The 19726-nt window shown below is 44.0% G+C and overlaps 1 protein-coding gene across 1 annotated transcript in view; it reads left to right on the top strand.

The window, feature by feature from the left end:
- Positions 1 to 3396: 3396 nt before the first annotated feature.
- The window catches only part of RPS6KA6 (ribosomal protein S6 kinase A6), a 49117-nt gene continuing 32787 nt past the window's right edge, over positions 3397 to 19726 (top strand). The window contains exon 1 of the mRNA XM_081336792.1: positions 3397 to 4029. Coding sequence (XP_081192918.1) covers positions 3850 to 4029 — 180 coding nt within the window. The 5' untranslated portion in view covers positions 3397 to 3849. The remainder of the gene's footprint in view (positions 4030 to 19726) is intronic.

Raw genomic sequence — 19726 nt, forward strand, 5'->3', positions numbered from 1 at the left:
CAAGGAGACTGAAAGTCATCCAGGATGTTTCAATAACAAACAGTCCTCAACTTACAACAGTTCATTTAGTGACCATTCAAAGTCACAATGGCGCTGAAAAAAGGGACTTAGGACCATTGTTCACACTTACAACTGTTGCAGCATCCCCCTGGTCACGTGATCAAAATTCAGAGGCTTGGCAACTGACTCATATTTATGACGGTTGCTGCGTCTCGGGATCATGTGATCCCCTTTTGCGACCTTCTGGCAAGCAACGTCAAGGGGGAAGTCAGATTTACTTAACAATCGTGTTCCTAACCTAACAACTGCAGTGATTCACTTAACAACTATGGCAAGAAAGATCATAAACTGGGGCAAAATTCTCTTAACAACTGCCTCACTTTGTGACAGAAATCTGTAGCTCATTCGTGGTGGTTAGTGGAGGATTACTTCTATTGGAGAGCCAATTTGAATGAAGAACTCTGTTCTCTATGTACCTTTAAACACTGCAGCCTACTCGCTCTCATTTTAAATAATCTTGGTTGTTTTTAGGCAGAGCAATTTTCAACACTTTAAATGTCACTAATCGGTGGAAGATATGTTTAAATTTTCCCCTGCTTTACAATAACAACTCTAGCAACAAGCCGTAGGAATCGACTCACTTCCCTCAGCGGTGTCAACTGAAACGCCTCAATTGTTTAAAACTTGCATAAAAGTATAAGTTACATTTGTCGAAGCCAGAAGGCCCACATGAAGGCTCAATCTGTATGCTGGTCAGCTGATGTATAGTCTGTTAAAGATATTGTGACAAATGCATTTATTTACGCATTGAAACCTTAACAGTAATTATGTGCAGGAAAAGGCAATGAGCAAATAACTCTTCATGTTATGATTGTATTGCCAGCACAGATTTGCCCTGTGGGAAGAAGGGAGGAGAGTTCAGAATAGAACATTGAACCATAGGGCTGGAAGGGACCTTGGGGGTCTTCTAGTCCAGCCCCCAGCTCAAGCAGGAGAACCTATACCCGTGGTGGCGAACCTATGGCACGGGTGCCAAAGGTGGCACGCAGAGCCCTCTTCAGCTGGGTTTTATAAAACCTTTTCGCTTTAGGCCTCCGCCGCCGTGTGCAAGGAAAAAAAAAAGATTCAATCAATCAATTTCAACTTCTCGCGGGAAAATAAAAGATCTCGCAAAGTTGGGATTGATTGATTGAATTTTTTAGTCCCACCCACTCTGCCGTTACCACCGCAGCCACGCCCACCCAAAGGGCCACGCCCACCCGGCACCCGATGATACATAAGTGGGTTTTGGGTTGCCGTTTGGGCACTCGGTCTCTAAAAGGTTCGCCATCACTGACCTATACCATCCCAGTCAAATGGTTGTCCAGTCTATTTTTGAAGCCCTCGAGCCATGGAGCACCCGCAACTCCAGGCTATTCCATTGTTCTCACTGTCAGAAAATTTCTCCTTACTTCTAGATTGAATCTCTCTTTTAACAAGCTTCTACCCATTCCTTCTTGTCCTGCTCTCTGGTGCTTTGGAGAACAAGTCAATCCTCCTCTTCTCTGCGACAGCCCCTCAAGTACTTGAAGACGGTTATCATGTTCTCCCAAGCCTTTTCTTCGCTAGTTAAGACACATAACTAGCTCCCTCAACTGTTCACCATACAGTTTAGTCTCCAGACCCCCCCCCCCAATCACCTTTGTTGTTCTTCTCTGCACACTTTCCAGGGTTTTAACATCCTTGTTTTTTTTCTTTACTACATGGATAGCATGGACATGGCACGGAGTGTAGCAAATACAACCTTTTAACATATTGGTTGTGCAAAAAAAGGTTTTTGGTAGCCTCATTAGGCTTTGTCTCACTTGTGCAATTGTCTGGGTCACGGGTGTTTGTTCTTCTAATTGCAATGTCAATTGCAATTTTAAAATCGCTTTTTAAAAATAAGTGTAGATTAGGGGAATACAGCGGCAGTTACTTTTGCTAGGAAAGGGCTGGATTTGTACGTGCTAATAAGCTAGAAGGCGGGTTTTGTTTTTTGTTTTTTTGTGTCATTTTAACATAGGATGTGAACGTGGCTGGGATGATTTATAAACCAGAGATTATGGGTTTGCCTGTCATAAGAACACACATGTATAAAATGCTCTGAGGTGTAGGAAGTGGTACAGATCTAACCACCGATATCTGTTACACGGCACTCTGGATTCGACCCGCCAAACTGCCGACCTTCTGATCGACAAGCTCAGTGTCCTAACAATTAGAAGAGCTAAACAAAAAGCAAGAGTGTGTACAAGGCTCCCTTTGATCCATGTCATAGTTCTTTTCCTTTGGGGGAGGGGAAAAGATTCTCTGGCTGGCACAACCAGGTCTTGAGGTTTGGTTTCGGTTTTAAAGGAGGGGACAGCAGGATGGCCCAGGGCCAAGGGGAGGCCTGCTGCCTTCGCAGAGGCTTTTGGGGTCAAGAGAGATTTTCACCTTTTACTATTTTCACTGTTTCATTTATTTTTAAGAAAAGTTTTCCACGGTAACAGAAGCTTACAGTAACATTGTAACCGGAAGCTTCAGGGAAAGTATGGATTGAGATCAGCAGCCACAGAAAGGGAACAAACAAACGGGAAGGGAAGGGAAGGGAGGGAGGGAAGATAGATGGATGGAAGGAAGCAAGGGAAGGGAGGGAGGGAAGGAAGAAAGGAAGGAGAAAAGAGTGGGAAGGAGGAAAAGAAGGATGGAAGGACTTGAATTGATTAAATTTATATGCCGCCCTTCTCCCAAGGACTCAGGGCGGCTCACAACAATACAAGTTAAAAAGATAAAATACAATTTTTTTTAAAAAAAAGAAGAATTAAACAACGAAGCAAAGACATAACAAGAGACCCAATAAAACCAAATGGAAAACTGCAGTCAATTCCAGGCCGGGTTGTTGAAAACATCCACGTCTTCAAGTCACGGCTGAAGATTTGCAAGGTTGCGGGGGGGGGAGGGGGGGGGCGGTTTCCGATGCCGGCTATCACCTGCCCGATCTGAGCCTTCGCCACTTGGTCCCGCCAAGGATGATGGCCTTGCAGTCCGAGGCTGCGGGGGTCAAAGGCAGGCGGCACGCCTTGCCCGGGCACCTGGCCGCCGCCCACCGCCCGCTCGCTCGCGGGCACCCGCTTGGGCTTTGGCAAGAGCCGGCCCGCCGCGCCCACCTGCCCGGTCCCCGGACATCCCTGGGGCGATCCCGCCTGGCCGCCCGGGGATTCCCCCTCCCTCCCTCCCTCCTCCACGCCCCCGCCGACCCCCCCCCCCGCCCTCCTTTGTTCGGGCCGCGCTGACGTCACCGCCACCGACGTCACCCCCGCTCGGTGTCCACGCAACCGCTGACGTCACGCCTCCCCGGGGGAGGGGTCCTCCCCGTCTCTCTCTCTCTCTCTCTCTCTCTCTCTCTCTCTTTTTTTTAACCCCTTCCCCGCCGGCGCCCTCCGCGAGAGAAGGGAGGGGGAATTCTCCCCTCGCCGCTGACGTCACGGGCGCCCCCTCCCCACCTCCAGACCCCGCCCCGGCCCAGCCCGGAGGCCGGCGCAGAGCAGAGCCGCCCCCGCTCGCCCGATCGCCGCCGCCGCCGCCGCAGAGCCGCCTGCCCGCCTCCCAGCCGGCCAGGCAGCCAGGCAGCCATGCGCCGCGCCGGAGCGCCCCCGTCGGCCGCCTAGCCCCGAGCGCCGTCCCCTCCGCTCGGGGAGGGGGCGAGCATGAGCAGCCGGCCCGGCTCGGAGGAGGAGGAGGAGGAGGCGGCAGCCGGGCGCAAGGCAGGACCCCCCCGCCGGCCCCGAGGGGCAGGAGCGCGCCGGCGGAGGAGGAGGAGGAGGAGGAGGAGGCGGAGGAGGCGGCGCCATGGTGCCCTTTGCGCCGCCCGAGGGCGCGGAGGAGCCGCCTGAGCCCGACGCGGAGCCCTTCTGCCCTCCGCCGCCGCCGCCGCCGCCGCCCCCGCCGCCCGAGATCGCCGCGGGAAGAGGAGGACGAGGAGGAGGCGGCGGCAGCAGCAGCAGCAGCAGCAGCAGTCCGGGCGGCGAGGTGAGCGGCGAGGAGGAAGAGGAGGAGGAGGAGGGCGGCCCCGGACGGGCGGGGAGAAGTTGGGGGGCCGCCGGGAGGGGCGCCGGGGAGACGAGGAGGAGGAGGAGGGTCCCAGCCTGGCTCTCCGCCGCCCCCCTCGTGGGGCTGGGGTCGCCGCCCCCGCCTCCTCTTCCGCAGCTGGCTCCCCTCCCCTCCCCGTTTCTTCCCCCGATCTTGGGGGTCGCTGTCCGTTCAGTCCCCGCCCCCCCCCTCCGAACTTTTCTTGATCCTTTTCTGAGCACCCCGAATCAGGTTCCCCCTTGCCTGGGACTCTTCGCAGCGCCGCATCCTCGGCTGGTCCCCGCCAGGGATGCGCGGGTGGTCCGATGCCGAGCCGGCGTCTTTCCCCGCCCCCCCCTTTTTTTAAAAAAAATCCCCGGTTTATATAGTGTCCTCGACACTAGAGAGCAGTCTGATGCGTTTCGGGGCTCTCCGGCCCCATAATGCCCACCCCACCATACTCCCAACTGAGCCATCGGAGTTATGGAGGGGATGCGATAGTCCCTTGTATTCCCTCCTTGTTTAAAAGCGCAGTCATTCTCCGGCTGCGAGTGGGCGAAGGTGCGGGGACATCAATGCCTCTAATCCCCAGCCAGGCTTCGGCTCTCATCTTCTTCTGACCTTTTTCTCCATTCTTTAGCCCAGTAAAGTCAGCTTCTCCTTCCGTCCTCATGTGAATGCAAAGCAGAAGGGGAGGCTGCCCTAATAATCTCCCCCCCCCACACACACACACCTTTTACTTGTCCTGATCCTATGAGAACTGAAGTTTATTTTATTTTTTTCCATATGTAAAACTTCTTTCTAACAGGATCAGCCCAGCCGAGTGAAACCAAGATAATCGTTTTTATTTTTATTTTTAAATCGATTCCACTTGTTCACCTTCTTTTTTCCTTCTTCATTTTTGCCTTTTGGTCTCCTCCTTCTTGGGTCTCCAAGATCTGGTCTTCAGTTTGCTTTCCTTCCTTGTCTTCCCCTTGGTTTAGATCCCTCCTTGGCAACTTTTAAGACTGGTGGACTTCAACTCCCAGAATCCCCCAGCCTGCATGGTTGAAGTCCACAGGTCTTAACCTTGCCAAGATTGGACGTCCCTGGTTTAGATTTCTTCTGCTCTAACTACCTTTGCTTGTCCTTTCCCCACCTTGATCAAGTCCTACCTGCCAAATAAACCAGAGTCTTCTAATTCACATTTTTAAGAACGTCACCGCCACCTCCAGTTTCTCCTGGAACTCACCCTAGATGAGGAGATGGTCCCAGGCCTGTAGGATTTATATATCTTTTTTTAATCTAGCTCCCCTCTCCAGGAACTAAATGTAAAAAAGGTTTGTCTGGCTCTTCAGTTCTTAGGAGAAAGAGGTCTTACACTGTTGGAGTGGCTGAACGTTAAGAACCCAAAATCCTGGAATGTTCATGCCTACCTTCTCATTCTGCAACACAGGAAGTCCTTGACTTACAATCATTTGTTTAGTGACCGTTCAAAGTCGCAATGGCACCAAAAAAAAAAAAAGGGACCGGTGACTGGTTTTCACACTTAATGACTATTGGAGTATCACAGTCACGCTTGCAACAGGCATGTATTTATTGTGATAGTTGCATGTCCCGGGCTCATGTCATTGTGTAACTTTGTAATTTTCCCAGCCGGCTTCTGACAAGCAAAGTCAATGGAAGATTTATTTATTTTTTAATTTTAATTCCATTTATATCCCGCCCTTCTTCGAAGACTCAGGGTGGCTTACAAGCTTAGCAGTAGCCTTCATTCTATGTATATGCCTGCTTATTAGGGCTTTCACACACACCCCAAGCGGCATTATTACAAAGTCAGCTTAATTGCCCCCAACAATCTGGGTCCTCATTTTACCTACCTCGGAAGGATGGAAGGCTGAGTCAACCTTGATTTGCTTAACGACTGCAATGATTCACTTAACAGCGGTGGCAAACGAAGATGCTAAAAGGTGGGGTGGAACTTGCTTAACAACTGTCTTGCTTAGCAATGGAAATGTTGGCTCAGTTGTAGTCAGAAATCAAAGGCTACCTGGAAAACTCAAGGTAGCCAAAACTGAAATAGAACTAGATTCTTTGTGACTGCTGCCATTACTTTTCTTTTGTTGGCTAATGTGGTTTTTCTAGATGCTGTTCTTTAGCATTCAGTCTACTTTACTTCAAAAAAATTAGGAGGAGGGAGAGAAAGAAAGAATCAAGAAGTCTATCCTTTTGTAGGGCCTTAGTATCTATTTAGCGTTATCCTGTGCTTAACAGAAATTACTATTTTCCTCACTACTTGTGTACCAATAAAACTTCTTTGCATTCCCGAAATTATTTCTAAAATATTTCAGAATGCTTAGAACGCCATACCCTGAATTGTTTCCTTTCTTAGTTTTTGAGGTTATGTTAAAGTGTCTGCCTTTGTCCTTGAGATGTGCCCTTTAAATAGTCCAAAACATTTCCAAAGGTCATCCGTGTTTCATTCATCAGCCCTGCGGGATAATCATAATATTTCATTTTAAAAATTGGAATTAGACTAGATCTTGTCCCTTGCTTCTTATAAGAGAAAACACAGTGTCCCGTCAGTGTTAGAACTAAAGTAGTGAATAAAATGCCTTTTTTTATAAGTTTGACACTGCAAACCTTCAAAGGCCATATGCATTTTTTTAAATGATGTCCATATTTTCCTTTCCCTCCCATGGAATCTAAAATAGTGTTTAGGATCCCGCAGGTGTGGTGATTTTATCTGGGTTATTTAGTTTCAGGAACTCTGCCCCGTCGCTTATTCTTAATCTGTTTCAAGTTCTGAAGTTTTCTCCAAACATTTAAACCAGATAAGAATCTCTGCTCGGGATTATACAGTTCATTACGTCATTGTGGGCTGAATAAGATGCAATAGGCAGAGTGGACTTATTGCAGGGGAGCCCAAACCATGGTTTCCTAACAGTACAGGGCTAGGTTGGCGAAACAGAGTCAGTTAGACAAACCAGATGTTGTAACCAGGAAATCTGGCAGGGCTGTTTGCTTGAATTGAGTGGTTTTGTCTTGCCATCTTGCAGGTCTGTAATTTATCTGCAGGAGGGTTCACGCGTCCTTAGGGGATGTAAGAACTGATGTGGTTACTGTTTCTAGCTAAGGAGAAGCAGGCAGCCTCAAGGGTTTGTTAATCATGGAAAACAAGCTGGTTGGATTCCCACAAGATGTTCTAGGGCAGTGATGGCAAACCTTTTAGAGACTGAGTGCCCCAAAACTGCCCCACCCTGCCCCATCCCCACCCCCCACTCCACCCAAAGGGCCACCCACCTCCTCTGCGGCCTGCTGCAGCAGATTGCTGAGGAGGCCCAGCAGCGCCATGGCGGCCATGCCCTCCATCCGCACCCTGCAGCATCATCTGCGTACGATGGGGCGCAAGGGCGCAGTCTTGCCCCCGTTGCCTGGCTGCCATGTCTTTGGCTGCGCTGCTCCACGTGGGCCATGCTCGGGGGTGACTCTCCTCCGGGGGGGGGTTTGCTGGTGAGGAGGGGGCTACAGGGGGAGGCGGGGCTGGGTGCTGCCTCTGGCACGCGTGCCACAGGTTCGCCGCCACTGTTCGAGGGTGAAACTTGTTTGCAAGCAAGCATGCAGAACGTCTGCATTCACAGGATGTCAGCAAGGGGCACTGGTTGGCAGTTTAGTTTAACTTTGGTAACAGCTTTTAATCAGAATGAGTTTTGTTCTCTTTTAGGTGGGTTAATTATAGCAGTCTGGGTCCCAGACACTACCAGAGGTTTCATTAAACAAACACACTGGTGGCATCAATTGCTGCCTGACTAGAGAGGGATTTATTTTCAAAGTTAGTCAGCAGTTTCATTATAAAAATAAGCTATGAGCTCAGCAATAATTTCTTTAATTATTGGTCAGTTTTCTTGGCATCGGACTATTTGTGCAATGGCCGTTGCTGGAATTGCAGTGTCTCTATAGAGTGAGTTGGGGAAATTTACACTGGGGAAATAACCCCATTCTACTCGAGACTGGTGTGGGAAATACCAAAATATTTGTGTTGCAGAAATGTCAAGGGAGGCAGCTTTTATTATATATACCGCATCTCCTTTTTTTTCTAGAATTGGGAGATGAGAGTCAGAAGTAAACTATTGCATTCATGGCCAGTTTACATGACATGTTCGTGAAAGATCTTATCCAAATACTGTTCTGAAAACTGGTTAGACTTGCCTCTGATTGCACTTCAAGGGTTTGTTTTTTCGGTTTTTTTTAAGATGCTAGTTTTGAAAGGTTCCTTGGAGAGGAAGTTTTACAATGAGTAACTGCAGTTTTATGAGGCAGAGATGTGAAGGAGGGAATACATTTTAATATTTGACTAGATAGTTCCAAATACAGCGTCGAGCTACAATGGTTTCTTGGAAGTAAGATACTGCTCCGTGGTGCTTAAGAAGAATGTAAGATTTTATAAGAAACGAGTCATTGCGTTTGGAACAAATTTTTTGTGCGGGGTTGTAGCCTTCGTATTTTATACGCTCTCTGTTTGTGTGGCCACAGAGTGCCGTTCCTGAGGACTGTAATTACCATGCTGTTCTCTTATTATAGATGTAGGTACTTTGAAATATTTCTATGATTGAATGCTTAAACAGGGCCTGTTGGCCTCCATAATTTTGGGAAACACTGTAGTGAAGTCTTATTATTTGTGTATCAACGCTGAAGATTAGTACTTTTACTTGAAATTGTTAAATTTAATCCCAGCAGGATCGGCAATACCGTACTTTTTTATGTTTATTCTCCAGGGTGATGAAAACATATGGTTAGGACGTTGTTTAGAAATTGTACGTTTGCTGATCCTCCTGTGAGGACCGTTTTCACTACAAACACGGTCTTTTTTTTTTTTACAATGAATTTTTATTAAGTTGAATTATGTTAAAAACGTAGCAGAAGCAAAAGTTAGAGAAATAAAACAAATGAAAGAGGAAAGTGCAGAGACAGAGAAAAATATATATAAAAATACAGTTCTTAAGGCTTTTTCGTACAAACTCTTGGTTAAGGGGGAACCCTACCACAATCCTCAGGGATTTGGAGAAAAACTGCTGGAGCTCCAAAGCAGGAGGAATGGGGGAGTCCTTGTCTTACAACAGTTCATTTAGTGACCGTTGAAATTTTAGAACATTGCTGCAAAAAGTGACTTAGGACCATTTTTCACACTTTACGACCGTTGTCGCATCCCCAGGGTCACGTGTTCGAAATTCAATCTGTTGGCAACTGACTCACATTTATGACGATTGGAGGGTTCCCGGGATCAGGCCTTATGTGACTTTCTGGCAAGCGAAGTAAGTTCATAAAACGAGGCAAAACTCACTTAGTAAATGTCTCGCTTAGCAACATAAATTTCGGGCTCAATTGTGGTCGTAAATTGGGGACTATCTGTACTGGGGTGGCGATCTTCTACCTGTCTTTTTCCGCCATCGTAAGCATGAGAGGTTATAGTTCAGAGTGGGGACATGAATTTCTCACCCACCTTATATAGGGCCTCTCCTCTTAGTGTTTCCTACCCCTTATTTTAACTTCAGTTTCCTGCCTGCTCATGCATTGGTTAATCAAAAGACACTAACTGCTAACTTGAGCGAGAAACTCCACTATTAGTTCATTTGATACCGAAATCAAACGTGCTTGGCTGCTGAGCAGAAATTTCTAGACTTGACGTTAAATGTTCAATGATTGAAGCAATGTCTCTGGGTTGATGCTTTGTAGCTTAGCCTGAAACGGTAACAACCATAAAAACAACAACAACAACAACTTTGCTTGCTTATACAATAACACTGTGAAATTGGCACCGTCCTCTTGTTTTCTGCAGCTATTCTGAGGCCCTTATACTGTACTACTAGTAGTATATGGCATGCATAGCAGCTGATCCATGAACAGTTTCTCTGGAAATAATCTGGATGCAAGAAGTAACATCTTTGAAATGTAGAACTGCTCGTAGAATCCGTCAGTGTCTTTTCTTGCTAGTACTTCTTAGTTCGTAAGCCTCTGGGTTTCTACATTACAACGTTTAGCTACTTGTCGTGCAGTATAGGTAGTCCTCAACTTATAACATTTCATTTAGTGACTGTTTGAAGTTACGACGACACTGGAAAAAAAGTGAATTAGGATCGTTTTTCACACTTACGACCCTGGCAGCATTTTCATGGTCAGGTGAATAAAATTCCGATGCTTGGCAAATGACTCATATTTATGACGGTCACAGCATCCCGGGGGGTGTCAGGTGGTCCCCTTTGGCGACCTTCTGACAAGCGAAGTAAATGGGGAAGCCAGATTTCATTTAACAGCCGTGTTACTGAGTTTAACAACTGCGGCGATTCACTTAACAGCTGGCAAGGTTGGGAAGGTTTTAAAATGGGGCAAAGCTCGCTGAGCAAATGTCTCGCTTAGCAACAGAAATTTGGGGCTCAAATTATGGTTGTAAGTTGAGGAGCACCTGTGTGTAGGCAAATGGTGTGCGCACACCAGAAATGTCTTTGCTACTAAGGTCATGAGGAACTCAGATGCCAGAATAATTACAACTTGCCTAAAATGAAATGATTCAGCCTAATCAAAAGGGGTGTTTGTTTAGGATGATGTTATTTGATTTGGAGAAGGCAAATATCATCACGCATCTGAGTTGAACCTTGCCCTTTGAGTTGCTTGTCAGTGCCTCTTTTGTGCATGTGCTCATTGCAGACTTTGTGCGAGAAGAAAGCATCTTTAGATGATCAATTTGGTACCCCAATTTGTTTTAGGATTGAAATCAATACTTTGTGTAGATTTTATTTTTTGCGAAGCCTCATTTCTAGATTGGTAGGTGACTGGATTTTTAGGGGAATATTCTCATCTTTGAAAATGAATGGAATACAGACTTCCTGTAATCATTGCTGGTATTAAATGTAGATCCATAACAAGTAGCAGTTACAAATCTGGGGAGGTTTGCTGATATGATGTAAAGTTCAGTTGGTTTCTTGGCTGTTAAAAGTTAGAGATTAATTAAAATATATTGCCTCATATAACTTACATTTAATTGGTGATCAGGTGTGGTGATGACCATCAATTTAAATAGTTGTTAAAAAGCTGTATTCGTGGGGAATTATGCTACCAAGTCCTTCTAATCATCTCTCCTTCTGCCCATTTTTCTTGCCATCCTGAGAATTTCTAAATTTGATAACCAAATCATAGGCAGCAGACAGAATAACAGAGTTGGAAGGGACTGTGAAGATCTTCTATCTAGTCCGACCCCCTACTCAGGCAGGAAACCTTATATCAGTTCAGATAGATGGTTGTCCAATCTCTTCTTAAAAACATCCAGTGTTGGAGCATTCACAACTTCTGGAGGCAGGTTGTTCCACTGGTTAATTGTTCTAACTGTCAGGAAATTTCTCCTTAGTTCTAGGTTGCTTCTCTCCTTGATTAGTTTCCATTTATTGCTTCTTCTCCTGCCTTCAGGTGCTTTGGAGACTAGCTTGATTCCCCTCTTCTTTGGGGCAGCCCCTGAGATATTGGAACATTGCTATCATGTCACCCCTAGTCCTTCTTTTCATTAAACTAGACATACCCAATTCCAGTAACCGTTCTTCATACGTTTTAGCCTCCAGTCCCCACAGTAACTGTGGCTGGCATCTTTGGAGGCCTGTTGTTCTGTTTACTTATATATGCCTGTGGAGCAACATTTTACATGTGGAAGACCTGTGTTTCTTTCTGAGTAATCATAGATGAAATCTGGACAATTATTTTACTTTGCTGGTGATTTATTTCTCCTTTCCAGTGTCAGAACACTGAAACGTGTAGTTGGAGGTAATAACAGAATCTTGAAAGCCTGTCAGAGTTTCTGTCTTATATCAAACAGAATCGAGACTCAGTTATCTTGAGTTTCTTTCTCACCTCTCTTCATTCCCAGGCCTATGTTGATTTTTACATAGCAATTCTTGCATTTCTTCTTCAATTTTATCTCCGTATAATGATTGCCATCTTTGGAATAAGCTGAGATAGAAAACTATGATTTGAAGGAAGCTTCAGATCCATACTTCTTTTATAAGTTCTCATTTTCTGAGAACTGATAAATAGTGAAGAATTGCAAGGTATGCAGATCTTGGAGAAGCACTGCAAAAGAGAGAAAGTGATTATGTTTGCAATCAAAAGGATGTATATCGTGGATCTTTTATTTGGTAAAAAGGATGATCATCAGGCAGACTACTCATGCTTTAACTACTAGTTCAAAGTACTTGCTGTTAATAATAATAATTCTTATAGCTGTTTAGGTTGCAACAAAAAAGTTACTTTCTCACACTTTCCTCCAATTTACAGAGTCTTCTTTATAGTCCAGACGAGTCTTTCTCAGCTTTGACAACTTTAATTCCCCATACTGGCTGGGAAATTCTGGGAGTTGAAGTCCACATATCTTAATGTTGCCAAAGTTGTTAATAATAATAATAATAATAATAATAATAATAATAATAATAATAATAATAATAATAATAATAATAATAATAATAATAATAATAATAATAAGAAGAAGAAGAAGAAGAAGAAGAAGAAGAAGAAGAAGAAGAAGAAGAAGAAGAAGAAGAAGAAGAAGAAGAAGAAGTTGGAAGGGACCTTGGAGGTCATCTAGTCCAACCCCCTGCTCAGGCAGGAATCCCCTATACCATTTCAGGCAAATGGCTGTCCAGTCTCTTCTTAAAAACCTCCAGTGTTGGAGCATTCACCACCTCTGGAGGCAGGTTGTTCCACTGGTTTATTTGGCTTATTCCCAAATAAGTGAGCGTCTCATTCAGGCTCATTCATCCAGTTGCAGGGAAAATAATAACAATAAATTTGGCAGTTTATTAAGGTGTTCTTCAGAAATAATGTAGGTACTTTTAATCTGTCATGAAATCTAGCGTATAGGTGGGAATGGAGGTTAGAGTAAACATTTTGCTTTAAAGAAAAATAATGAAACATGGATGCTTCAGATGTTATACAGTTGTCCACACCAAATAAAGTTTGAAACTATTTGGCTGGAGATATTTTTTTAAAAGATTTTATATAATTACTGACTATCTGAAAAGCAGATGTTTGCATCTGTACATAAATTTACACTGAGGGTATTACAGCAGAATACCATCACTCTAAATTTATGTACAGATGCAAACATCTGCTTACAGAGGAATATGTTCTTAATTAATGTTGCAAAACTCTTTCTTTTCATGTTACTGTTGGTCTAGTCTCATTCATTTTATGCTGACAAGAATTTTGCTGCAACTGTGTTTTTGGAACGGTTTGATAATGTCACGGTTAATAACTGGGGACGATCTGTTATGGCAGGAAAAGAATTCCTTGTACAATAGAATAGTTCATTAAAAAAACAGTCATGAAACATAAGAATTTGATTAAATTGCTACTGTTTGCAAGGCCGAGTTGAGTTGAAGCACGAGAAAAGGATTTACTTTTGGTGAAGGGTGATTTGCTGTAGTAGAGGGAAAGAGGGATTCTGGATCCATTCCTTCATCCCCAAACCAATTTCATTTGTTCTTTTATAACTGAACAGTCTTCAGAAATCAGGGTTTCATTGAAAAGAACAATCACACGATGGACTTTGCTTACAAGCACTGTTGGAGTTATTTAAACTTTTTTTTTTTTTTAAAAACACACTGAAAGTGTAAAAGAGCCAACTAATGTTACGTATTTTAACATTTTATTTTAGAAATTTACAAGGCTGACCAGGTCTACAACAACTCTAGATGGTGTACAGTGAAAACAAGCAAACCACAAAGCTTAAACTCTCAGATGTGAGAAAAAGAAGCAGCAACTAACGTCTAGCGCAGGGGTCTTCAAACGTGGCCCTTTTATGACTTGTGGACTTCAACTCCCAGAATTCCTCAGTCAGTGTGCCTGGCTGAGGAATTCTGGGAGTTGAAGTCCACAAGTCATAAAAGGGCCAAGTCTGAAGACCCCTGGTCTAGCGAATACACAGGGTCCATCACCCACTCTCACCTAGGGCTCCAAGAAAGAGCCAGGTTTTTTCCCAGCTCTTGAACACAGCCAGGGTGAAGAAACCTGTCTCGGGAGGTGAGGCTGATCTTAGGCTGACCTTAATAAAGACTTGATCCATTGAGATCTCAAGAGGGACGGTGTTCCAGAATGCAGGTGCTACACTAGTTCTATCCAGTGATATTGTTGAGTGCGGATAGGATCTTGGAGCACGACAACTCCACACATCCCAAAGGTGCTTTTTCACAAGGCAACTGGACTTTCTTGTTTGTCTTTGAAGGGAGTTTCGCTTCTCATCCAAGAAGCCTCTTCAGCTCTGATGAGAAGCGAGACATCTTCAAAGAAAAACAAGAAAGTCCACTTGTTATAGTTATCCTTTGGGATAACTACGATAGATAGATAGATAGATAGATAGATAGATAGATAGATAGATAGATAGATAGATAGATAGATAGATAGATGAATGATAGATAACCTTTATTGTCATTTTTTTTTACTGTGGGCACAACAGCACACACCAAAAATGAAATTTAGTTGCCCGCTCTCAAAGTGAACACATACATAACATACACCTAAACATACTTTAAGGGACGCGGTGGCTCAAGTGGGTTAGGACTCTGAGCTTGTCGATCTGAAGGTCGGCAGTTTGGTGGGTCGAATCCCGAGTGCCGCGTAGCAGAGTGAGCGCCTGTTACTCGTCCCAGCTTCTGCCAACCTAGCAGTTCGAAAGCACGTAAAAATGCAAGTAGAAAAATAGGGACCACTCCGGTGGGAAGGTAACAGCGTTCCGTGCGCCTTTGGCGTCTAGTCATGCCGGCCACATGACCACAGAGACATTCTCAGACAGGCGCTGGCTCTTCAGCTTTGAAATGGAGATGGGCACCGGCCCCTAGAGTTGGAAACGACTAGCACGCATGTGCGGGGGAACCTTTACCTTTTACCTTAAACATACTATATGCAACATATCTATAGACCTTTACCCCTACATATACTTAACATATAAATAATTAAACACTGCCCATCTTGAATATACAACAGAAGGAGGAAGCTTCAGGATGACCTGGATGACTGAGAATCTCCATAGAAACTCCACACTTCGTACAGAGCAAGTAGGAGCCACAGAAGTCAGAAGGTCTACTAGATAATCAGACCCTGTGCTTTATAGCCAGCACCTTGAATTGCACCTGGAAGCTAATCAAAAGCTAAAGCATCTCACAGAGCAAAAATGTTATGTGGGCTTGGTAAGATATCTCCAGGGAGATTCTCAGTCATCTGGGTCACGGTTGTCCCAAAGGTGCTTTTTCAAAAGGCAACCAGACTTTCTTTGTTTTTGTTTCAAGACATTTTGCTTCTCATCCAAGAAGCTTCTTCAGTTGTCTTCATGAACTGAAAAAAAACAACCAACTGTCTTGGATGAGAAGTGAAACATCTTCAAGCAAAAATAAAGAAAGTCCAGTTGCATTTTGAAAAAGGACCTTCGGGGCCTGATGAGATACACACCCCTAACTGCCCAGTTTGCTGCATTCTAGACTGCATTCTAGAGCTTCTGATTGTCTCTCAAGGGCTGCTTCATGTAGCTCATTGCTTTCTTAGTCGCACTTCCCTCTAAAGGGTTTTGGATGTACAGAGGTTCTGTCAATATTAAATTCAATTCAAGGCCATTACTGTTAAAAGAATCTGGTCCATCATGGCACACAATACCTAAGAATATCAAATGAGAAGCTAGAGGAGAAACGCGAAACCTTCAGTGCTGTTCTTCGTAATACTGAGGCCGAGTAATACGTGCGCAGAGTGCATGAAATTTTCCCCTCACCCCTTAGTCCCATGGTGGCGAACCTATGGCACGGGTGCCACAGGGGGCACACGGAGCCATCTCTGTGGGCATGCATGCCGTCGCCCCAGTCCTGGGCCTTCAGCTGGGTTTTATAAAACCTTTTCGCTTTAGGCCTCCGCCGCCATGTACCCCCCCAAAAAAGGTTCAATTAATCAATTTCAACTTCTCGTGGGGGAAAAAAAAGTTCTCACAAAGTTGGAATTGATTGATTGAACTTTTTAGTCCCACCCAGTCTGCAGCTACCATTGCAGCCACGCCCACCCAATGGGCCACGCCCACCCAAAGGGCCACGCCCACCCAGCACCCGATGATACATAAGTGGGTTTTGGGTTGCAGTTTGGGCACTCGGTCTCTAAAAGGTTCTCCATCACTGCCTTAGTCCATCTTTGGTGAGTCCACTCCATCCTTGCGTTTTCTGTTTACCCCCATCTAGGCTGGGATGGAAACATGTGCTGACCACATTTGGATCTTGGCCACTGTTTCAGCAGATGTGAGTAGCAATGCGTCATGGAAGTGCCGTGGTGAAGGGATCAAAGTTCTCACTAGTAGAAGGGATTTTGTGCAACGCTTAACAAACAACGCGGCACTATGGGCTATTTATTTCTGATCAGAATTCAGATGCTGGCTTCTTAGTGGATTGAGAGAAGAATATTTTATCTATTCCTTTTCTGCACACCTGCTCCTCCTTTAAAATCTGCTCTAGAGATCTTTTTGTCTAAGAAACACAAAATATTGGCAACAACCTACGCTGCGTTTCCTAAAAAAAGATAACGGTGGCCTCTTCTTTAAAAACAAAAATTCAAGAGAGGCACAAAATCTTCTGTTGTGCTTGGTTCCTGCTGTTTCCCTCTCTTGTGCCCTGTCCTTTTGCACTTTGCAACATTAGAAACTGCCTCTTTGTTCCCAAACTTGCTTGCTGTGTGTCAGAAAATTGAGTTAGAATAATTTCATAACCAAATATAATGAAGTGACAAAAAAACCAGATGGACCCACAGAAAATAAATAAGTGGATAAATAGATGAGTAGGTAAATAGGTAAATATGAATAAATAATAGAGGTTGTTTAAGGCTTATCAGATCATCATTAACCAGTGGAACAACCTGCCTCCAGAAGCGGTGAGTGCTCCAACACTGAAAGTTTTTAAGAAGAGACTGGACAGCCATTCGTCTAAAATGGTATAAGGATTTCTGCCTGAGCAGGGAGTTGGACTAGATGACCTCCAAGGTCTCTTCCAACATCATCATCATCATCATCATCATCATCATCATCATCATCATCATCATCATCATCTGCCAATGACTTCCACTCACTGATAACCAGATGAAAGCACCTAAAAATACCCATGGGTTATTTTAGCTTTGCATTTCTTATTAACCAGGGTGAGCATCATAGGCAAAGAAAAGTAATGTACCAACAGCTCAAACAACCAGTACCTAGAAAAGAACAGAATAACAGAGTTGGAAGGGACCTTGGAGGTCTTCTAGTCCAATATCCTGCTCAGGCAGAAAGCCTTATATCATTTCAGACAAATGGTTGTCCAGTCTCTTCTTAAAAACCTTCAGTGTTGGAGCATTCACAATTTCTGGAGGCAAGTCGTTCCAAAGGTTCATTGTTCTCACTTGAGTTCTACGTTGCTTCTCTCCTTGATTAGTTTTCATGGGTTGCTTCTTCTCCTGCCTTTAGGTATTTTTGGAGAATAGATTGATCCCTCCTTCTTTGTGGCAGCCCCTCAAATATTGGAACGCTGCTGTCATGTCATCTCCAGTCCTTCTCTTCATTAAACTAGACATACGCGATTCCTGCAATCGTTCTTTGTATGTTTTAGCCTCCAGTCCCCTAATCATCTTTGTTGCTCTTCTCTGTGCTCTTTCTAGAATCTCAACACTTATTTTACATTGGGTCTGAGAAGGCCAGTGATTGTCTTGTTGATGCTCACTTAACTGTAAGTTTTGACTGATGTACTGTATTATGTGAATATAATATCTTACCGAGACTCTCCTTGATTGGTTTCCACCATTGGTTCTTGTCCTGCCTTCAGGTGCTTTGGAGAATAGCTTGACTCCCTCTTCTTTGTGGAAGCCCCTCAAATATTGGAACACTCCTATCATGACCCCCCTCGTCCTTCTCTTTATTAAACTGGAAGATCTTGTTCTGCTTTAACCATGAAAGCTGTCTTTGGTGACTCCCCAGTCATCAAGCGACAGTGAGTTCTAGCCCCATCTTAGCCATGAAAACCAGTTGGGCCAGACTTTCTCTTTGTTCCTCCCTCCCTCCCTCCCTCTCTCTCTCTCTCTGTCTCTCTCCATCTCTCCCCCCTCTCATTATGGGGAAAATGGGAGGAAGAAAGGGTGTTGGATATGTTTGTTGCCTTGAGTTATTTGTAAAAATAATAATAATAATAAAGGCGGGTTAATAATAAATAAATAATGTCCTGTTTCATTTTGTGGACGACACTCAGAACTTGGTGGCAGAGAGCTGATGACTCCTGTTGCTTTAATAATCCAGAAAGCCATTTCTTTGCATGTGGTAATGGGTGTGTGCAGATACGTGACCATGTTGTAGGATGGGAGAGTGGATGAACTTGAGTTGTTGCTGAATTGTATGATAATTCCTCTAGCAAAATGAATAATTATCCTTGCGTCCTTTATTGGGGTTTTTTTGGGTTTTTTTAATGAACATAATCGACATGTTAGGACAAGAGCAGACTGACGTTTTTAAAGTTCACCTTTAGCAGCAAATTTAGCAGCTTCATCGTAAGGGGAAAAAAGGCTGAAAAAGATGATTTAGCTTGGTATGGCTTTTCATTAAATGGGGCCAATTGTTTAAAATTAGATTGAGAAGGAAATCTCATGAGCAGTCTGTCTGAAGTAACAAGTCTTTTAGCAGTTGATGCTGTTTCACTTGATTTTTTTAAAAAAAGAACTTAACACCTTAACCCACTAGATTAATTTGGCATTTCCACTTTTACTTCATCCTCTTTAAGTACTCAAATACAATCCAAGGGATGGTTTCATTTTCAAAACCAGAATATTGGCTAACAATCATTTCAAATCCCTCACTAGCTTTTCTATATTTTCTGAAAAAGCATAAAACGCAGTGAGTGCTAATACAAAAATAAAAACACATTTTTTTTCTGTCTTGTTGTATTGCCAAGAAACACTATCAGAGTTTTCTGGTTATTCTCATCTTAGAACAGATGTTTGGCTAGCCATGGTTTGTACTTCTGTTGCTTTATAAACATCTGAGAACATTAAGCATAAATATTCCTTGTATGTTTTGAAAGCACGTATGGCTGACTTGAGCATATCTGCCCTGTTGCCTATTGTTAATATTCTGTTGCTATCAACATGTGGACTTTACCAAGTTGATTGAGGAGCATATTTCATTTAAAATTGCAGTTGCTTTTAATATTACTTCCTGAAAAAAAAAGGATGGTACAAACCGATAGACTGAAAGGAAACTGCAATTATCAATGACTTTTTCCTCAAAATAGCATCTTGGGGAAAATTTTTAACTCTTTCCATTTTCCTGTCCATTGTGCTTCTCCCAATCTTTCAGTTTGGGGAGGGAATTTGAAACAGCACTCTTAATCACATCGATAACCAGGCAGAAAAAGTCCACCCCTTTAGTAAATTTGTAGTGGGGAGCGTAGGATGTCCACAAAACACCCATTTCACTTACAGGAATATACTGTTCTAAACAGATAAGGCCAAGGCCAAAACCAACCCAAAATGTGATTAGGGTAGATTCCTAACCAGTTCTTCGCTCAGTGGCACAGGATACAACTGTAACTGAGCCTCTAATTGTGGCTATAAGTGATGGGGGCCACCAGGTGACCATGATTGATTTTACAACCATTTTTTC

The sequence above is a fragment of the Vipera berus genome (assembly GCF_964194415.1).
Source record: "Vipera berus genome assembly, chromosome: 11".
In the NCBI taxonomy this organism is placed as follows: Eukaryota; Metazoa; Chordata; class Lepidosauria; order Squamata; family Viperidae; genus Vipera; species Vipera berus.